This window comes from Canis lupus, chromosome 9 (genome assembly GCF_011100685.1).
Source record: "Canis lupus familiaris isolate Mischka breed German Shepherd chromosome 9, alternate assembly UU_Cfam_GSD_1.0, whole genome shotgun sequence".
NCBI lineage: Eukaryota > Metazoa > Chordata > Mammalia > Carnivora > Canidae > Canis > Canis lupus.
In genome coordinates, this window is record NC_049230.1 from 52,002,122 (window position 1) to 52,019,956 (window position 17,835).

Consider the following 17,835-nt stretch of genomic DNA (forward strand, 5'->3'; position numbering starts at 1 on the left):
TCCATGCAGGAAGCCCGATGTGGGACTCAATCCCGGGACTGCAGGACCATGCCCTGAGCCAAAGGCAGATGCTCAACCCCTGAGCCACCCAGGCATCCCAGGAAGAGAGAATCTTTTTTTTTTTTTTTTTTTTATGATAGTCACAGAGAGAGAGAGAGAGAGAGGCAGAGACACAGGCAGAGGGAGAAGCAGGCTCCATGCACTGGGAGCCCGACGTGGGATTCGATCCCGGGTCTCCAGGATCGCGCCCTGGGCCAAAGGCAGGCGCCAAACTGCTGCGCCACCCAGGGATCCCAGGAAGAGAGAATCTTAAGCAGGCTCCATGCTGAGCTTGGAGCCCAACTCGGGGCTCCATCTCATGATCCTGAGATCATGACCTGAACCGAAACCAAGAGTCGGGCACTTAACCGACTATACCACACAGGAGCCTTTAGCCCATGAGAAATTTAATATCACTTCCCTGTGTTATATTGACATTTAGAAATGACTTGATTTCTTTTGAGGCTCCATTTCCTCTCCCCCTTTTAACTTTCTATTATGGAAAATTATAAACCTACAAGAGGAGAATGGTATAATGAAACCCCATACATCCCATCACTGAGTTTTAGGAATTAGGAATACATGGTCAGTATTCTGTTCCTCTTTGAATTACTTAGAGCAAATCTTAGACATTAGAGCATTTCATCCATAAAATACTAAGTATCACCATCATACCTAAAATAATTCCTTAATATACATCTAATCAATGTTTAAATTAATGGAAGTGACTTATCTCCTAAATGTATTTTTAGGGTTAGTTCAAATCTGGATAAAATAGGGCCCAACCATTGCATTATTAGTATCGCAGGTCTTTTAAAGTCTATAGAGAATCCTGTTTTTTTAATTAGGTTCTTACTGCTTGTAGACCATTGTTTGCTGAATGAAGTAGTGAACATGTTATGCCTTTAGGTTCGGCGTTGGGCTATCCTCACTGCCAGAAATTTGGGAAAAGTGGACAGAGATGATTATTATGACTTGCAGGAGGTTTTGACTTGCCTTTTTAAAGTCATCGAGTTGGGGCTTTTGGAAAGTCCAGACATTTATACTTCTTCTGTCCTTGAGAAGGGTAAACTGATTCTTCTGCCCTCACACATGTATGATACCACCAACTACAAAAACTATTGGTTAGGTAAGTATTGTTCCTCCACAAATATATCTAGCATTTTTCCATAATTCTTAATGAGTATTCCGCAAAGGATGTAATTTCTTTGTGATCTGATCAAGGATTTCATAGTTCCCAATTCGTGTTCTGTTGTTAAATTGACTTAGCCATTACACATTATTGTTTTTAAACATTATTTATCCTAGAAGCCATCTTCATAAGAGGTGCATGTTTGGGTATGGCAAATCTCCTATGTAAAGCAATATTACATATAACAAAATCTTAGTATAGCAGTTTATTTTAGGGGCTTGATATATTTTAAAGAGATTTTCCCATCTATAAAGTATCTCCTTGGTTGGTTGAAAGAAGTATTAGCTTGGTTTTCAACAAGTTCTATACTGATTCAACAATGTTCTACCCTACTTTGCTGCTTCTGAGTCTTATAGTCATGGGCCTTTGGCAGTGATTGGTACTCAAAATATGGTGATCTTAAAATTAAAGGCATCTTAGATTTGAGGATATAGAAATTTTGTGGCAGTCACCTTAGAAATTGTTTTCTAACGAAGTTTGTACCATTTTCTCTCTTGATTTTCAAATCAGTTTAAAGTCCTGTTACTTGGGAGCAGTTGTGTATGAATATCTAAGACTTAAATGTTTGAGGAGTTGGATACTGGTTTGCTTCATTTTACCGCCTTGTGTTACTCTTTTGCCAACTGAACCAGAGAAATCATGAAAGCAGTGTTATTTAATCAAGTTAAGAAAACTGTAAATGAAAAAAAGAAAGAAAACTGTAAATGATCTTACAGGTATTTGCATGTTGCTGACCATTCTGGAGGAGCAGGCCATGGACTCACTGTTGCTGGGCTCAGACAAACAGAATGATTTTATGCAATCAATACTTCACACCATGGAGAGGCAAGCAGATGGTAATAACTTTTATTTGCTAACTACTTCTTGAATACTGTAAAATGCTAGTGTCATTTTAAGAATTTGGGAGTACAATGTGGAGAAAAGTATGAACATTTGTTTGGTTAAGTCACAGATTCAGATTTTTAAATTGGAAGGGACCTTTAGAGTTTAATTTCAATACCTTACCTTCGTAAAGGAGGAGACAAGCCCAGGGAAGTTAACTTAAACTGTTTCATGTTGAAATGGCCAGTTAGTGGTAGAATCAAGACTAGCAGATAAATTTCTAATGACATGGTAGTCAAAATTGTAGAGAAAGCCTCCCCTGTTCCAGTGTCTTCCTTTTTCTTCATTTCACTTTGGTTCTCTAGGGTTCCACTGTCCAGCATGGTGACTATTAGCCAACTGTGGCTATTTAAACTTAAGTTAATTTTAAGTTAAATACAGAATTCAGTTTTGCAGTTCCACGAGCTATACTTTGAGTGCTCAGTAGCCACATGTACCTGGTGGCTACTGTATTGACCAGTGTGGATAAAGAATATTTCCATCAGCGCAGGAAGCACTCTTGGACAGTGCTATTTAGATAGTCTAGAAAATAGGGTGTAAAACTTGTAATGTTTATTATCATACCTTAACTTTCTTGTGCTCATGGTTGTATCAAGCTGATCAGGGAGGATCTGTACTGAATATTTCTAATCTTGATGAAATGAACAAAGGTCAAGGATGCCACATCCTGTGTAAACATAATATTTCTCCCCCACATTCACTTCTCTTTAGACAACTCCAGCGTAGATATAAACTCATCTGTGCAAGATTCTAAAAGAACTGTGTAAATGTTAATAATCTTTTTGATTGCATTTATTTTCTTGCTAGATTATTCTTGAAGTTATTAGTAATTCGTTGTCCAGCATTTACTACATTAATAGTTCGTTTCTTTTTGGCTTGCCCCTACAATACTGTCTTTTCCTTTAATCCAGCTCCCCTAACATTCCTCAAGATGAAAGTTCTCTCTTTTTAAGAAGCCTTTCATAACGGTCTTCACCTAACTGATGACTTTGTTCCTTACTTGAGAGCTTACTAGGCCTAAGATACTGTGTCGGTTGTAGCAGAGAATAAGAGAGTGTATGAGAAAGTCTACACAAATGCCTATGGTAAAGATAGAGTTTAAGACCCTTGAAGGAAATAAAGTAGAAAATTCTGCAATGACCGGATAACCTATCATCAGGAACTGAGTGAGAGCACCTGTGTCAGAAGAGTGCTAGAGAAGAGTGACCAGGGAACGTTTGATGTAGTAGGAGCATATGAGCTGGGCTTGAAGGATGGATAGGATTCTGAGAGGTGTTGGCTAATAGTGAAGACATTCTGGTTCTGACTTGGGAAAAAGCCAGCTATTTTTGCTATAACATAGAGTGCTATGATGAGAGTATGAAGAATAAAGCTGGAAAGAAATAGTAGAATAGGATGTTCTCTAAGTGGATGACTGAGGACTTTGAATTTTCTTGGAAGACATTAAGGAACAATTGAAGGCCTTTGAGTAGGGCAGTATTTTACTACTGCATACCTGATAGAGAAGAGGGAAAGGACTGGAGGGGAGTAATGGAAATTCTGACCAATTGGATGAAAAGTACATAGCAAAGCCAAGTTGAGATATAGATGGATGAAATGTGTGTGTATCTGCCTAGCCTAATATTAGCTAAGGGCTTCAGTCCTTTACAGCAGCCAAATGGGATACATCATTCAGATCATGCTAAACCAGAATTTCTGGTATCATGGGCTTTTATTCAGTAGGAAGGATTGTTTCAGGTATAACAAAGAGGGTAGGGGAAGTGAGTTTACCTACAGTATCTCAATTTGTTCCCCATTAAAACATTTCTTAGAGTTGTATAGTATCGAATGAAAAAAATGCAAAAAAAGCTGTGAAGCTTACCAGGTTTTTAAAACCTGTGGTTGGCAGCACTTTAAAGTACTTGCTGCTTTGCTTTCAGTTTTATTGCTACCCAGATAAAGAATGCTTCATTCTCAGTATGTTTTAATATCTTTTTCTAATCACTTTGTGTAATCCAGTAATTATTTCATTGTATTTCAGATGATAGTGTGGATCCTTTCTGGCCAGCGTTACACTGTTTCATGGTGATTCTGGATCGCCTTGGATCTAAGGTCTGGGGTCAACGTATTGATCCTATTGAGGCATTTCAGACCATTATCAACAATGTAAGCTACAATAGAGAGATCCAAAATATACGGAACAGCTCTGTAAGGTTAGTTCAGTTAATGCATCAGGATTTTAAAGAATAATCCCAATGAGGAAATCTGTTGTAACTGACTTAACAATAGGGTTTTTTTTGCTTTTCTTCTTCATTTCAGTAATTTCTATTTATTCTTACTCTTTAAGGACCAAGTTAGAGCCGGAGTCATATTCGGATGATATGGTGACTTGCAGCCAGATTGTATACAACTATAATCCTGAAAAGACCAAAAAGGTATAAAACATTTTGAGAATTCAGATGACCCTGTATTGCCTTTATTATTGTGTAATTGATGTTATAGATAGTTAAATTACTGATGTTATGATAACATCGTTGTACTGAATCCATTGCTGCATAGTGGCTTTCTGATTGAACAGATGTATTGTGCATGGGGAAAATGGACTCTCGGTACAGGGTGCACGCTCTGGAAGATTAAGGGCAGTTAGGAAGGGTGGAAAGGTTGCAGGATGGAGGAGATAAGTAACATGACTAGAGTCAAAACCAGCAAATGGAAGGAAGACCAGAGTACATAGAGGTGTACTCATGAACCCTTGACCTTGACATTGAACTGTGTTGTCCATTTCTTGGAAGTATGTGTATAAATGTGAACCAAAATAGGAAAACTGGGCTGTGTATTTTCTTGTTTACAGCCATGTGTTAAACCCATCATGAATGCTGCTTGCTTATCTGACGTCAGTATTTCTTTGATTTTAGGATTCAGGGTGGAGATCAGCCATTTGCCCAGATTATTGTCCTAACATGTATGAAGAGATGGAAACATTAGCCAGTGTGCTTCAATCAGATATTGGTCAAGACATGCGTGTTCATAACAGCACATTTCTGTGGTTCATCCCTTTTGTTCAGTCCCTAATGGATCTTAAGGATTTGGGTATGGCTTACATAGTAGAGGTTATTCATCATCTGCACTCCGAAGTCAAAGATGTCCTCAACCAAACAGATGCCATATGTGACAAAGTTACTGAATTTTTTCTTCTGATTTTGGTGTCTGTGATTGAGCTGCATAGAAATAAAAAGTGTTTGCATTTGCTGTGGATTAGTTCCCAGCAGTGGGTAGAAGCTGTTGTAAAATGTGCCAAGCTTCCTACTACGGCATTCACAAGGAATTCTGAGAAATCATCTGGAAATTGCTCCAAGGGAACAGCAATGATCTCATCTCTGTCTTTGCATTCAATGCCGTCAAATTCTGTACAGCTGGCTTGTGTGCAGCTGATTAGAAGTCTCCTTAAAGAAGGTTATCAGCTTGGGCAGCAAACTCTATGTAAGCGATTCTGGGATAAGCTCAACTTATTTCTGCGTGGAAATTTATCTCTAGGTTGGCAGTTGACTACTCAGGAGACCCATGAATTACAAGCTTGTTTAAAGCAAATTATTAAAAACATTAAAGTCAAAGTACCTCAATGTAGCAATTTTGTGGATCTGAGTCCTACATGTAAAAGCTCTCCTGTATCTTACAATAAAGAAGAAAGTGAACAAATAGAGAGGAAGTCTAAAAAAGACCTTTTCTGTCTGGAAAACTCCAGTCCAACATTTCCTAAAGAATCAATTAAAGCTGAGATGTATCAAATGCAAGAGAACATACTGATTAAAGCAAGTAACACCGTAGAAGAGGATAATGAACAAAATTACATAAAAGATTTGAAGCTAGAAGATCTCTCAGCCGAGTCATGCATAAAGCAGAGTAGTAAAAGCCTTTTCACTGAAAGAGCTCAAGATCAAGTTAAAATAAGTACAGAGAAGCCGAAGTCTGTGAAAGAGAATTGTACTTCAAGAAGTGTACTGCAGAATTTTACTTCAAGAAATGGTCCAGAAAGGGCATGTGACAGAGGAATAATAACACATTTGTTGACCGATTCCAGCACCGATTCTCTAGAGAAGATGTCCACATCAAATGAGGATTTCTCTTTCAAGGATGATGTTCTTGGCAAAACCTCAAAAACAAAAATTAAGTCACAGAAAGATGAAATCTGTGCTAAGTTATCACACGTAATAAAGAAGCAACACAGGAAAAGTACTTTTATCGATGATATTGGTAATTTAGAGGAAAACCTGACTGTATCTAATGTTGACAATTTCTATTCAAGGAAAGAGTCAGGCGATCAGAAAGGGGATAGCTTCATGCACAGTCTCTCTTTAGACCCTAATGGCATTCTAGATGATAAAAATGGGGAACAAAAATCTCATAAGAGTCTATTGCTGAAAAAGAAACAGTTAAAGAGTGAAGAGTTTGATATCTTCTCTTACCATGAAAACAGTTATCAAATACAGGAATGTCATACTGATGATAAAGATTTGGTCTCATTTACAGAAATGACCAATACTTTTGTGAAGAAAACTTCTCCCTTCAAAGATCCTGTGACTGTGACTGTTCTTGAGTCAAGAGATAAGGAAATTAGCAAGAGTACCAGTCCGGTATCTTCTCACTTGAGAGAACGCATTCCTGGCCTCAGTCCTCAGTCTGACACCTTAACAGATTCTCAGATAGACAGAGACCTCCACAAGTTATCTTTAATAGCTCAAGCCAGCGTTATTAAGTTCCCATCAGATTCAACTCAAAAAAGCTCCTCCCAGCTACGAAGAAAAGTAAAAGACAGATGTTTCCTGGCCGACCAGAATAATACTGGGGAAGCCTGTTGGGGCCAGGTTATCATTATTTCAGATTCTGATGATGATGATGATGATGAAGAAGAAGAAGAAGAAGGAATTCTGGGTTTTGAGAAACCTATAAAACAAGATAAAATAGGCATCAAGAAAGAATATCTGAAGCAGCATACTTCAATAGCTAGTACGAATGTGGAAAAGAAGCTAATGAAGGAAGAGGAGACCCTTCTGCAGTTTGAGGAATCAGATTCTCAGTTTTTTGAGTTTGAAAGTCCATGTGAAGTGTTTTCAGTTTGGCAAGATCAGGAACCCGACAAGAATTCAGTTCAAGAGGGTGAAAAAAATTCACGTTCGACTGACATAGCTGATCTCATGAATGATTGGGGTTATGAGACAGATTATGTATCTGAAGAGGTTATTAAGAAAGTAGCAGAGGGCATTGAAAAACATACAGAACCACAGAGTAGTTCTGTTGGGGAATTTTGTAAAATTGAAGTAAAAAAACGTAAGAGAAAACGATTTGAGAAACCTGTGGCTGAAGATCCTGTACGGCCTTCATCATCTGAGAGAAATGAGGACCAGCCTGATATTCTTAATGGGAGAGGTCTGACTGAAAATGATTTAAAAAATAGGGACCTGAGGATGGCAAGTCCCAGTTCAAGTGCTCGTAGAGACAAAAACACTACAGTTTCACTAAAGAAGTCTTCTCCAAAGCTTCGTACTTATTCCAAACCCATTAGGAGAGTCCCACTTTCTAAAACTCCCAAGAAGACACATTCAGATACCAAAAAAGGACAGAGTAAAAATTCTAATTACATAAGTTGTAGAACAACTCCTGCTGTAGTTCCACCGAAGAAATTTCGCCAGTGCCCTGAACCAACTTCGACAGTTGAGAAACTTGGCCTGAAAAAGGCTCCTCGTAGGGCATTTGAGTTGTCCCAGCGATCTCTAGATTATTTAGTTCAATTACGTGACCACGGCAAAACTGTTGGAGTGGTTGATACTAGAAAAAAGACAAAGTTAATTTCTCCTCAGACTCTCTCTGTCAGAAACAATAAGAAACTGCTGACCAGTCAGGATCTTCAGTTTCGAAGGCAGATGAGACCCAAATCACAACAAAATAAAAAAGGACTTTTGGATTATGAAAGTAAAGAGACTACAAGAGCAGGTCCTCGTCCAGCACAGAATTCTGACATACTTGTCCCAGAATCCGATAGCTCAGATTATAGTTCTAAAGGAGGAACTGAGGTGGTTGCTAACAACACTGGGAAACAATTAATAAAATGTGTGTCTTCGGAACCAGAACCCATAAAAACAAAATGTGCCTCTCGAGTGACTGATGATACTTGTCTTTTGAACCAGTGTGCCTCTGTTGTGTTAAATGGAAGAATACCAACAAATGAAGTCATTGTCTCTCCATCAGCAGACCCCTTAGCTGGAGGTGACCCAACAATACATCATTTAGAGTTGGCAACTTTGAAAGAGGGAGAGCCTGAATACAACAGTGATACAGAAGATGAGAATATATTTCTAACCCAGCACCATCCTGAAGATATGGATTTATGTTCACAGATGGAGAATGGTAATGAGAAACTCATTGAAATAGTTCATAGAAGAGATACAGCTCAGGTGGAAGAAGATTCTGTAGGTCAGCCTCAGTTGGCATCGTGGAGTAGCACAAAATGTAAGTACAAAGATTGTGTTGAAACCCCGGAAAACCAGGGTGAATACTGCTCAAAACACTGTGAAGCTAAAGCAGCAGATGAAGATGTATTTCGTAAACCTGCCTTGCCTCTTTCTGCATCTAAGCCTTCGAGACCTTCCACTGCTAAGATTTTTAGCTCCAGCAGCACGTCACGAATTGCTGGTCTTTCCAAGTCTTTGGAGAGTTCCTCGGGGCTTCCACCAGCTCTAAAAAATAAGTCAAATGGGGGACAGGCTATTTTGAAAGCCCCACAGCCTGTCTCTCTATTGTCTCCAAAGGCAGTGGGTGAAGTGAAGAGTCTGTGCAATGTTCTTCATCCTCAGACTCCAAATAATTCCAACAGGCAAGGTTACAAACTGACATTTGGTGAAAACAAATCTTTCTCAGCTTCCTCTCCAGTAAACATTCTCTTGTCATCACAGTCCATTTCTGACACCTTTGTCAAAGAGATCTTAAAATGGAAGTACGAAATGTTCGTCAACTTTGATCAGTGCGGGCCCCCAGCAAGCCTTTGTCAGTCCATCTCAAGACCTGTGCCTGTCAGATTTCAAGATTGTGGAGATTATTTTAATGTTTTCTTCCCTTTGATGATATTGAATACTTTTGAAACCGTAAGTATATGTTAATTGTACACCTGCCCAGACTTTGAAGTTCCTTCCTTTTTTTAATTTCAATAGTAAGTAGAGTATTGTTAAAATAACTGCCCTCGTTTTGATTTAGATGTAGCTCTTAGATTACATGTTGAATGGGCATTTTTGCCAGATGTCGTCCTAGATGCCGATGATGCAGAGAAGCACTCTTAACCTCTGCCCTTCTGGAGCTTCTAGGCACAATTCAGAGTGCTAATGAACCAAGTCCAGAAGTAGCATGGGAGTAAGTGTTTTCTGATACAGAGGGAAGGGAAGACTTCTCAAAGGAGATAGTCTTTCTTTTGCATTTTTTTTTTAAAGATTTTATTTATTCATGAGAGAGGCAGAGACACAGAGGGAGGAGAAGCAGGATCCATGCAAGGAGTCCAATGTGGGACTTGATCCCGGGATCACGCCCTGAGCCAAAGGCAGACGCTTTAACCACTGAGCCACCCAGGCGTCCCTGCATTTATTTTTAAAGTAACAGAGACCTTTACTGAAGTTTTCTTGAGGAGGTGGCCCTGAATAACACAAAGCAGTAAATCCTAAATTTCCCTTTATGTATCTGTCTTCCCAGCTGCTTACTCATCTTAGCAGTTGCTCTCTCCCTTTAACTGCCTCCCCTACTTCATTGTATCCCATTCTACTACTTCTGTCTTCGTTACTCCTCCTGACTGGGATCGCCCCACATAAAATGCAAGATTCCCAGTTAAATTTGAACCTCAGAAAAGCAGCTAATAAATCTTCAGCGTAAGTGTCCAACTGCGTTTTGAAAGATGGCTTTGCTATTCTCAAAGTTGGCTAGGGATCAGAAGTTAGATTTTTACTTTTTCAAGTTATTTTAAAAAAATAACCTGAGTGTGTAACAACCTGAGATTCTTAAAAACCAAGAACACTGAGGTAAATATTTATGTATTCATTTACCTGCAAGATATTCGAGTGCCTGATAGGTGCCAAGTTTTATTACAGGCCTGGGGAGTAAAGTGGTAAATGTGGCAGACAAGGCCTCTGCCTTCTGGATGTGATCGTTCCAGATCAGGAGAAGGGCTCTTGTGTGATCCAGCACAAAAAGGACAGGGCACTGCTGACAGGAATGTCTGACAGCCTCTGCAAGGAGTAGTATTTACACTGAGACCAGAGTAAATAGAAGGAATCAACCATGGGAAGCATATTCCAGGCAGAGTGAATGCAGACACTAAGGTGAGGTCAAGCTTAGTGTGTTGAAGGAAAGAAAAGGAAATGTATTGCAGGAAGGGGCAAGTATACTACATAAGGTCATCAAAGAAGTCGTGAATATTTGTTATAAAATTTGAATCAAAACATCCTTAAAATGGGACTTCTATATTCAATTTATGCCCCTAATTTTAGCCATTGTTTTAAAAAGACTTACTTTAGTAGCATTTCAAAAGCATTAGAAACTATTCAACAAAGGATCTTTAATATCTCCATAAAATAGGGGATCCCTGGGTGGCTCAGCGGTGTAGTGCCTGCCTTTGGCCCAGGGTGCGATCCTGGGTTCCCGGGATCGAGTCCCACGTCGGGCTCCCGGCATGGAGCCTGCTTCTCCCTCTGCCTGTGTCTCTGCCTCTCTCTCTCTGTCTATCATGAATAAATAAATAAAATCTTTAAGAAAAAAAAATCTCCATAAAATATCTCCAACAAAGTGAAATACTGACTTAGAATTATTTTCTTTCCATAGGAAATTTCTTGGCTCAGTAAACAGCATATGTAGTTAAATAAGTTGGGAAAAATAAGTTTTATTCATTCATGAAGCTTAGTAATTTTTATTGTTGCTGGAAAGCACTAACTCACTGAGAAGCCATTCACAGCCCTGATATTTGGGACAGATGTATTTTTTATTTCTTGTTCCCTGAGTTAAGAGGTAATCCTACAAATCTCTATAAGGTTTCTTCCTTTCAGGACATTTTTGTAACTCTAGCTTTTTCAAAACAGTATAGGCACAAGTTCCATTTATACATACACAAAGGTTTTTATTTTTTAAATTTATTTGAAAGAGCACGAGAAGGGGCAGAGGGAGAGAGAAGCAGACTTCTCAAGGAGCAGGAAAGCCCAGTGGCTCTGAAGCTGGGCTCAATCCCAGGACCCCGAGATTGTGACCTGAGGTGAAGACAGATATTTAACCAAGTGAGCCATCCAGGCACCCCTTATGTAGTTTAAAATAGTCGAATGCTTTTGTGAAAAATGGCAGGCACCCCTTACCTCCTCAGTAACCAGTTTTTAATTATTAATGGATCCTTATGATATTTACTTCCGTATTTCTAAATAATAACACATCACTGTTTTGACTTCTTAATTTTTCAGTTTTAGGCGTCTTCTTTTGCTATAGGTAGTACTTTTTCTTCTAGCCCTGTATTCTCACACAACTTTGCTGTTCCCTCATCCTCATTTTGGATTTGTCTTAGGATTTTTAGGTCAGCGTTTGTCATTTTGACTTTATAAAAGTGTACCTACAGCTAAGTCCTGTAAGTATGCTACTACTTTTCCTTTCCTTCCCAGCTCTTGGTTTTCTCTGGATTTATTGTCTGATTTTCTGTATGCTTAATATAACTAAATTAGCTTCAGACTCTTTTGGATGTTTAAATCTCTCATGATCAGGTACATGAGGTAATCTGAATTTCATATTCTTGGTTTATGATGGTTATCCTGAAGTACTCACGTTCTTCATCCTGGGGCTTGCATTATCCACCGAGCCACCCAGGGATCCCTGAGAATAAAATGTTTTAATAGTCACTTTGAAAAAGAACAAGCAGCAGGGACACTCATCTTACATAAAGATATATTTCAAAGCATAGTAGTAGATAAGAGAGGGGCATAGGGGCAGACAGCTCACTGAAATGGAAGAGAGAGACCCTTTGGCTCCTGAGACCTAACTCTTCCCTGCATGTATGACAACTTAGGATAAGACTAATAGGCCGCCACAAGTCAGCAGGGAAAAGATAGATAGTACTGGGAAAATTGGCCTACTCCAGCAGAAAAAAATTAGCCTAGATCACTGCCTTACAGCACATAATTTCAATTAACACATATATTTGAAGGGTAGAATTACATAAGTTAGAATAAACTATCAGAAAATACGTCAATTTAGGTGACTAAAGTCTTAAAAAACCCAAAACATCTTAACCACGAGATGAAAAATACGGATTTTACTCTGTCAAAGTTAGGAAATTTTCAGTGAAGGACCCCATATTCATAGTTAACAGATGGGAAGAAGAGTTAAAATATTCCAAAAGTGACAAGAGACAGAATATTTAAGAAGCTTTTGGAAATCAAAAAATACAGGGAATATAATAGGAGATGGTTAAAAAATACAATTAGTCCACTAGTCTTCCAAGAGAAGACTAAATGGTAACTACATGAAGAAGGAAAGTATGTGAAACTAGCTAACAGGGTGGTGAGCCAAAGTTTGTGATCCCTGCTGGCTTCTTAGTCTCACATGGGGTGTAATCACCAGGAGAACGTTCCTGTGCCCCTCCATAGGGATCTGTAGGTCTTAGGATGTTATTTATAGGATTGTTTATGGAATTGGAACCAGTTAGGATGGATGAGTAAAATAGGAATTCCAACTGCCATCAGTAGCAAAAGACTCAAGGATTGATTGGGGGAAAAAAAAAAAAAACTCGTACCTACTAGGATGCATTTTAATAGCTTTATTGAGGGACACCTGGGTGGCTCAGTAGTTGAGCATCTGCTTTTGGCCCAGGGCGTGACCCTGGAGTCCTCGGATCGAGTACGGCATCAGGCTCCTTGCATGGAGCCTGCTTCTCTCTCTGCCTGTGTCTCTGCCTCTCTCTCTTCGTGTCTCTCATGACTAAATAAAATCTTAAAAAAATAATAGCTTTATTGAGGTATAATTTACATACTGTGAAATTAATCCTTTTAAACTATACAAATGAATAATTTTGAGTAAATTCAGTTTTATAGCCATCACCATAATCCAAGTTTTAGGCATTTCCAGTAGCACTAAAACCATCCCTTGAGCCCATTTTCAGCCATGCCCATTCTGCAGCCCACCCCCTGGCAGACATGAATCTACTTTGTGACTCTGCTGTTTCTGGATATATCTAATAGATAAAATGATAAAAAAATGTGACCTTTTGCATTTGGCTCCTTTTACTTAGCATGATATTGAGGGTCATCCATATTGTTCAGGCCTTTTTATTGCCAAATAATACTTCATTGTATGGATAAAATTATGTATGTTTTTCTAGTCACAGTTGATGAATAAAACATGGGTTGTTTCCAGGTTTTGGCAGTCAGGAATGATGCTATGAACATAGAATAGAATGTACCTTTGAAGGTGATTGTTCAGACTTGCCATACTGTAGGCACTCTGGATGTGGAAGTAAGTGATGCAAACTGTACCTGTGTTGGACCAGAATCTGACCTCACTAGCAAATAACACAAATCTAGTGCTCTGCCACATAATTAATTGCTGGAGAATCTTGGTTGGTTAACCATTGTGCAGAAGCAGCTTACCACAAGTAGTCTTTGGTAATAAGTCTCATCATTGATGAAAGTCAATTGTAGTTTTAAGTACTCAATAACTAAACTGTTAACATTTAGATAAAGCACATAATTAAGCCCAAAAAGTAATTTCTGTTAGGTGGATTTTCTTTTTTAATTGAAACCTGAAAGCACTTACTTACACAAGTAGTTTACTTTATAAACTTGGGGTTGTCCTCTTTATTTTTTAGAAGATCCTCAAGGACGCTTCTGAGTTTGAGGTTTTAGGAAAGGATTGGGAGATAAGTGCAGAGAGTTTTAGAAACTGGATGGCTAATGTAACACATTGATTAGAATTTGTGACAGACCTAGGTCCTGTGGACTTGTGAAATGGCCTGGCTGGGAAGTAGCATCATCTCAGCTATCGGCTGTCCGATAGTCCTTTAGGCTTTACTGGAAATGCTTGATAGCTACACTGCATTCCCACCAGTAATGAGAGTTCCCATTGCTCCATGTCCTCTTCAGCATTTGGTGGTGTCAGTGTTTTGGATTTTGGCTATTCTAATAGACATTTAGTGGCATCTTCATTTTAATTTTCATTCTGGATTTTGGACATTTTTTTCCATTGTTTACTTGCCATTGTATATCTTCTTTTGTGAGGTGTCTCTTCAGGTCTTTTGCCCAGTTTTAAGTGTTTTTCTTATTGTTGAGTTCTCTGTTTTAAGGGTTCTTTATAAATTTCGATAATACTCCTTTATCAGATGTATCTTTTGCAAATATTTTCTCCTAAGTCTATGGTTTCTCTTCTCATTCTCTTGACAGTGTCTTTCCAGAGCAGAAAATTTTAATTTTAACAAAGTCCAGCTTACCAATTTTTTCTTTCATGAAATATGCCTTTGGTGTTATATCTGAAAACTTGTCACCATACCCATAATGTTTAGGTTTTCTCCTGTGTTATCTTCTAGAAGTTTTATAGCTTTGCATTTTACATTAGATCTATGATTATTTTTGAGATAGTTTTTGAGAAAAGTGTAATGTCTGTGTCTACCTTTATTTTTTGGATGTGGATGTCCAGTCGTTCACCATTTGTTGACAGAGACCATCTTTGCTCCATTGCCAAAGATCAGTTGACTGGAGTCAGATCATTTATGGAAGTCTATTTCAGTGCTCTCTGTTCTGTTGCATTGATCTACTGTTCTTTCATCAGTACCACATGTCTTGATTACTGTAGCTGTATGGTAAATCTTGAAATTGGGTCTTCTGACTTTATTCTTCAATATTGGGTTAGCTACTCTGGGTCATTTGTCTCTCCATATAAACTTTAGAATTCAGTTTTTTGGTGACTTACTGGGATTTTCGTTGGGATTGCATTGAATTTACAGATCAAATTGGGAAGAATTTTTTACATTTTGACAATATTGACTCTTTATCCAAGAACTTGGAATATCTCTCCATTTATTGAGTTCTTTGATATTTTTCATCAGAGTTTTGTGGGTTTTTTTCATGTAACTCTTAACATGTATTTTGTTAGATTTATACTTAATTTCATTTTAGGGAGTACTAATGTAAATTGTTATATATTTCAAGCTCCACTTATTACTAGTATATATGGAGTATTGTATTTTACCTTATATTCTGCAACCTTACTAGTCTATTGATCATATAGATTACATTAACTGATTTTCAAATGTTGAACCAGTCTTACATACCTGGATTGATCCCACTTGGTTGCTGTGATGTGTAATTTTTTTTTTTTTTATGTTGTTGGATTCCATTTGCTAATATTTTGGTGGGGATTTTTACTTCTATGTTGGTGAGAGATATGAGCTATAGTTTTCTTTTCCTGTAATGTCTGTCTGGTTTTAGTATTAGGGTAATGTTGGCCTAATAGAATGAGTTAGGAAATATTATTCTGCTTCTGTATTCTGGAAGAGATTGTAGAAAATTGGTATAATTTCTTCCTCAAAAATTTGGTAGAATTCACCAGTGAATTCAGCTGTCCTAGGTGTTTTTTGTTTTGGAAGATTCTTTTTTTATTGATTCTATTCTGGATGTGGGCCTATTCATGTTGCCTGTTTCTTTTCTTTCTTTTTTTTTTTTTTTTTAAGATTTTGTTTATGAGAGACAGACACAAGCAGAGGGAGAAGCAGGCCCCACGCAGGGAGCCCAATGTGGGACTCGTTCCCTGGCCCCCAGAATCAGGCCCTGGGCTGAAAGGCTCTAAACCCCTGAGCCACCCAGGCACCCCCCCCCTTTTTTTTTTTATGTTGTCTGTTTCTTGTGTGAATTTTGACAGATTGTTTCTTTCCAGGAATATGTCCATTTTACCTGCATTATCTGATTTGTGGTCATAGGGCTATTCTTAATATTCCTTTATTATCTTTTTCATACCTGTGAGATCTATAGTCCTATCTCCTCTTTCATTGCTGCTGTTGGAATTTTTTTTTTTTTTTTTTTTTTTTAAGATTCATGAGAAACACAGAGAGAGGCAGAGACACAGGCAGAGGGAGAAGCAGGGAGCCCGATGCAGGACTCAATCCCAGGACCCCGGGACCACGCCCCGGGCCGGAGGCAGGTGCTAAACTGCTGAGCCACCCAGGTGTCCCATGGAAATTTGTATCTTGTTTTTTTTCTTGGCCTGGCTAGAAGGCTCATCACTTTTATGATCTTTTCAAAGAACCAGCTTTTGGTTTCTTTGATCTTATTGATTTCCTATTTTCAATTTCATTGATTTCTCCAATTTTTATTATTTCTCTTTTTCTGCTTGCTTTAGATTTAATTTGCTTACTTTTTCTAGTTTCCTAAGGTGTAATCCTAGATTACTGATTTTAGATCTTCTTTTCTAATATATGCATTCAGTGTGGATTAATTTCCCTCTAAGCACTGCTTTTTGCTACATCTCACGAATCTTCATAACTTGTATTTTTTTTAAGGTTTTATTTGTTTATTTGAGAGAGACAGAGACTGCATGAGCTGGGGGGGGAGGGGCAGTGGGAGAGGAAGAAGCAGTATCCCTGCTCAATCCCAGGACCCTGAGATTATGACCTGAGCCAAAGGCAGAGGCTTAACTAACTGAGCCACCTAGGCGCCTTTTATAAGTTGTATTTTTCATTTTCATTTACTTCAATATATTTTTAATTTTTTTCTTGAGATTTATTCTTTGACCATGTGTGTTGTTTAATCTCCAAATATTTTGGGTTTTCCAGTTATCTTTTGTTGATTTCTGGTTTAATTCTGTTGTAGTCTAGAACAGACAGTGTGTGATTTATTCTTTTAAATTTGTTAAGGTGTGGATTTTGGCCCCAGATGTGGTCTGTTTTGCCATGTGAGCTTGAAAAGAACATATAGTCTGCCTCTGTTAGTCTCCAGATGTCATTTATTTCTGGTTGATGGATGGTGCTTTTGAGTTGTGTCTTTCCTAATTTTCTGCCTGTTAGATCTGCTCATTTCTGATAGAAAAGTGTTAAAGTATTTATTTTTTTCTTTCAGTTTTGTGTTTTGCCTCACCTATTTCGATTCTCTGTTCTTAGGCACATATATATGAAGGCTTATTATGTCTTCTTGGAGTATTGACGCATTTATCTTGGAGTAGTGATTTATTTGTCAAGCACATGATATCCCTCTTATCCTTAATAACTTTCCTTGCTTAAGGTCTCCCCCCCCCTTTTTTTTTTAAGATTTTGTTTATTCATGAGTGGCAGAGAGAGAAGCAGGCTCCACGCAGGAAGTCCAATGTGGGACTCAATCCCGGCACTCCAGGATCATGCCCTGAGCCAAAGGCAGACACTTAACCACTGAGCCACCCAGGCGTCCCTTTTTTTTTTTTTTTTTTTAAAGAGAACTCTGCTCTGTTGGAAATTAATATAGCTTCCCTCCTACTCGCCCTCCCTTCCTTCCTTCCTTCTTATTTAAAATGTTCTTTCTGTTGACTGTTAGAAAATGTAGATAAGTTTTAAAAAAAAAAAATACTATCTGGGCAGCTCTGGTGGCTTAGCGGTTTAGTGCTACCTTCAGCCCAGGGTGTGATCCTGGATGAATGAATGAATGAATAAATAAAATCTTTAAAAAAAAAAGATTAAAAAAAAAAACCTATCTGGTCACTTACTAGCTGTATTGTTTTGGGCA

At 38.3% G+C, this 17,835-nt stretch overlaps 1 protein-coding gene across 12 annotated transcripts in view; it reads left to right on the top strand.

The window, feature by feature from the left end:
• The window catches only part of SETX (senataxin), an 80,625-nt gene that overhangs the window by 18,404 nt on the left and 44,386 nt on the right, over nt 1-17,835 (top strand). For all 12 annotated transcript variants that reach the window (XR_005364869.1, XR_005364868.1, XM_038548938.1 and 9 more), the window contains 5 exons: nt 949-1,168; nt 1,948-2,067; nt 4,134-4,305; nt 4,440-4,527; nt 5,008-9,228. Coding sequence is in view for 10 of the 12 variants with exons in the window: in XM_038548938.1 (XP_038404866.1) it covers nt 949-1,168; nt 1,948-2,067; nt 4,134-4,305; nt 4,440-4,527; nt 5,008-9,228 (4,821 nt within the window). In the remaining 2 variants the exon portion in view is untranslated. The remainder of the gene's footprint in view (nt 1-948; nt 1,169-1,947; nt 2,068-4,133; nt 4,306-4,439; nt 4,528-5,007; nt 9,229-17,835) is intronic.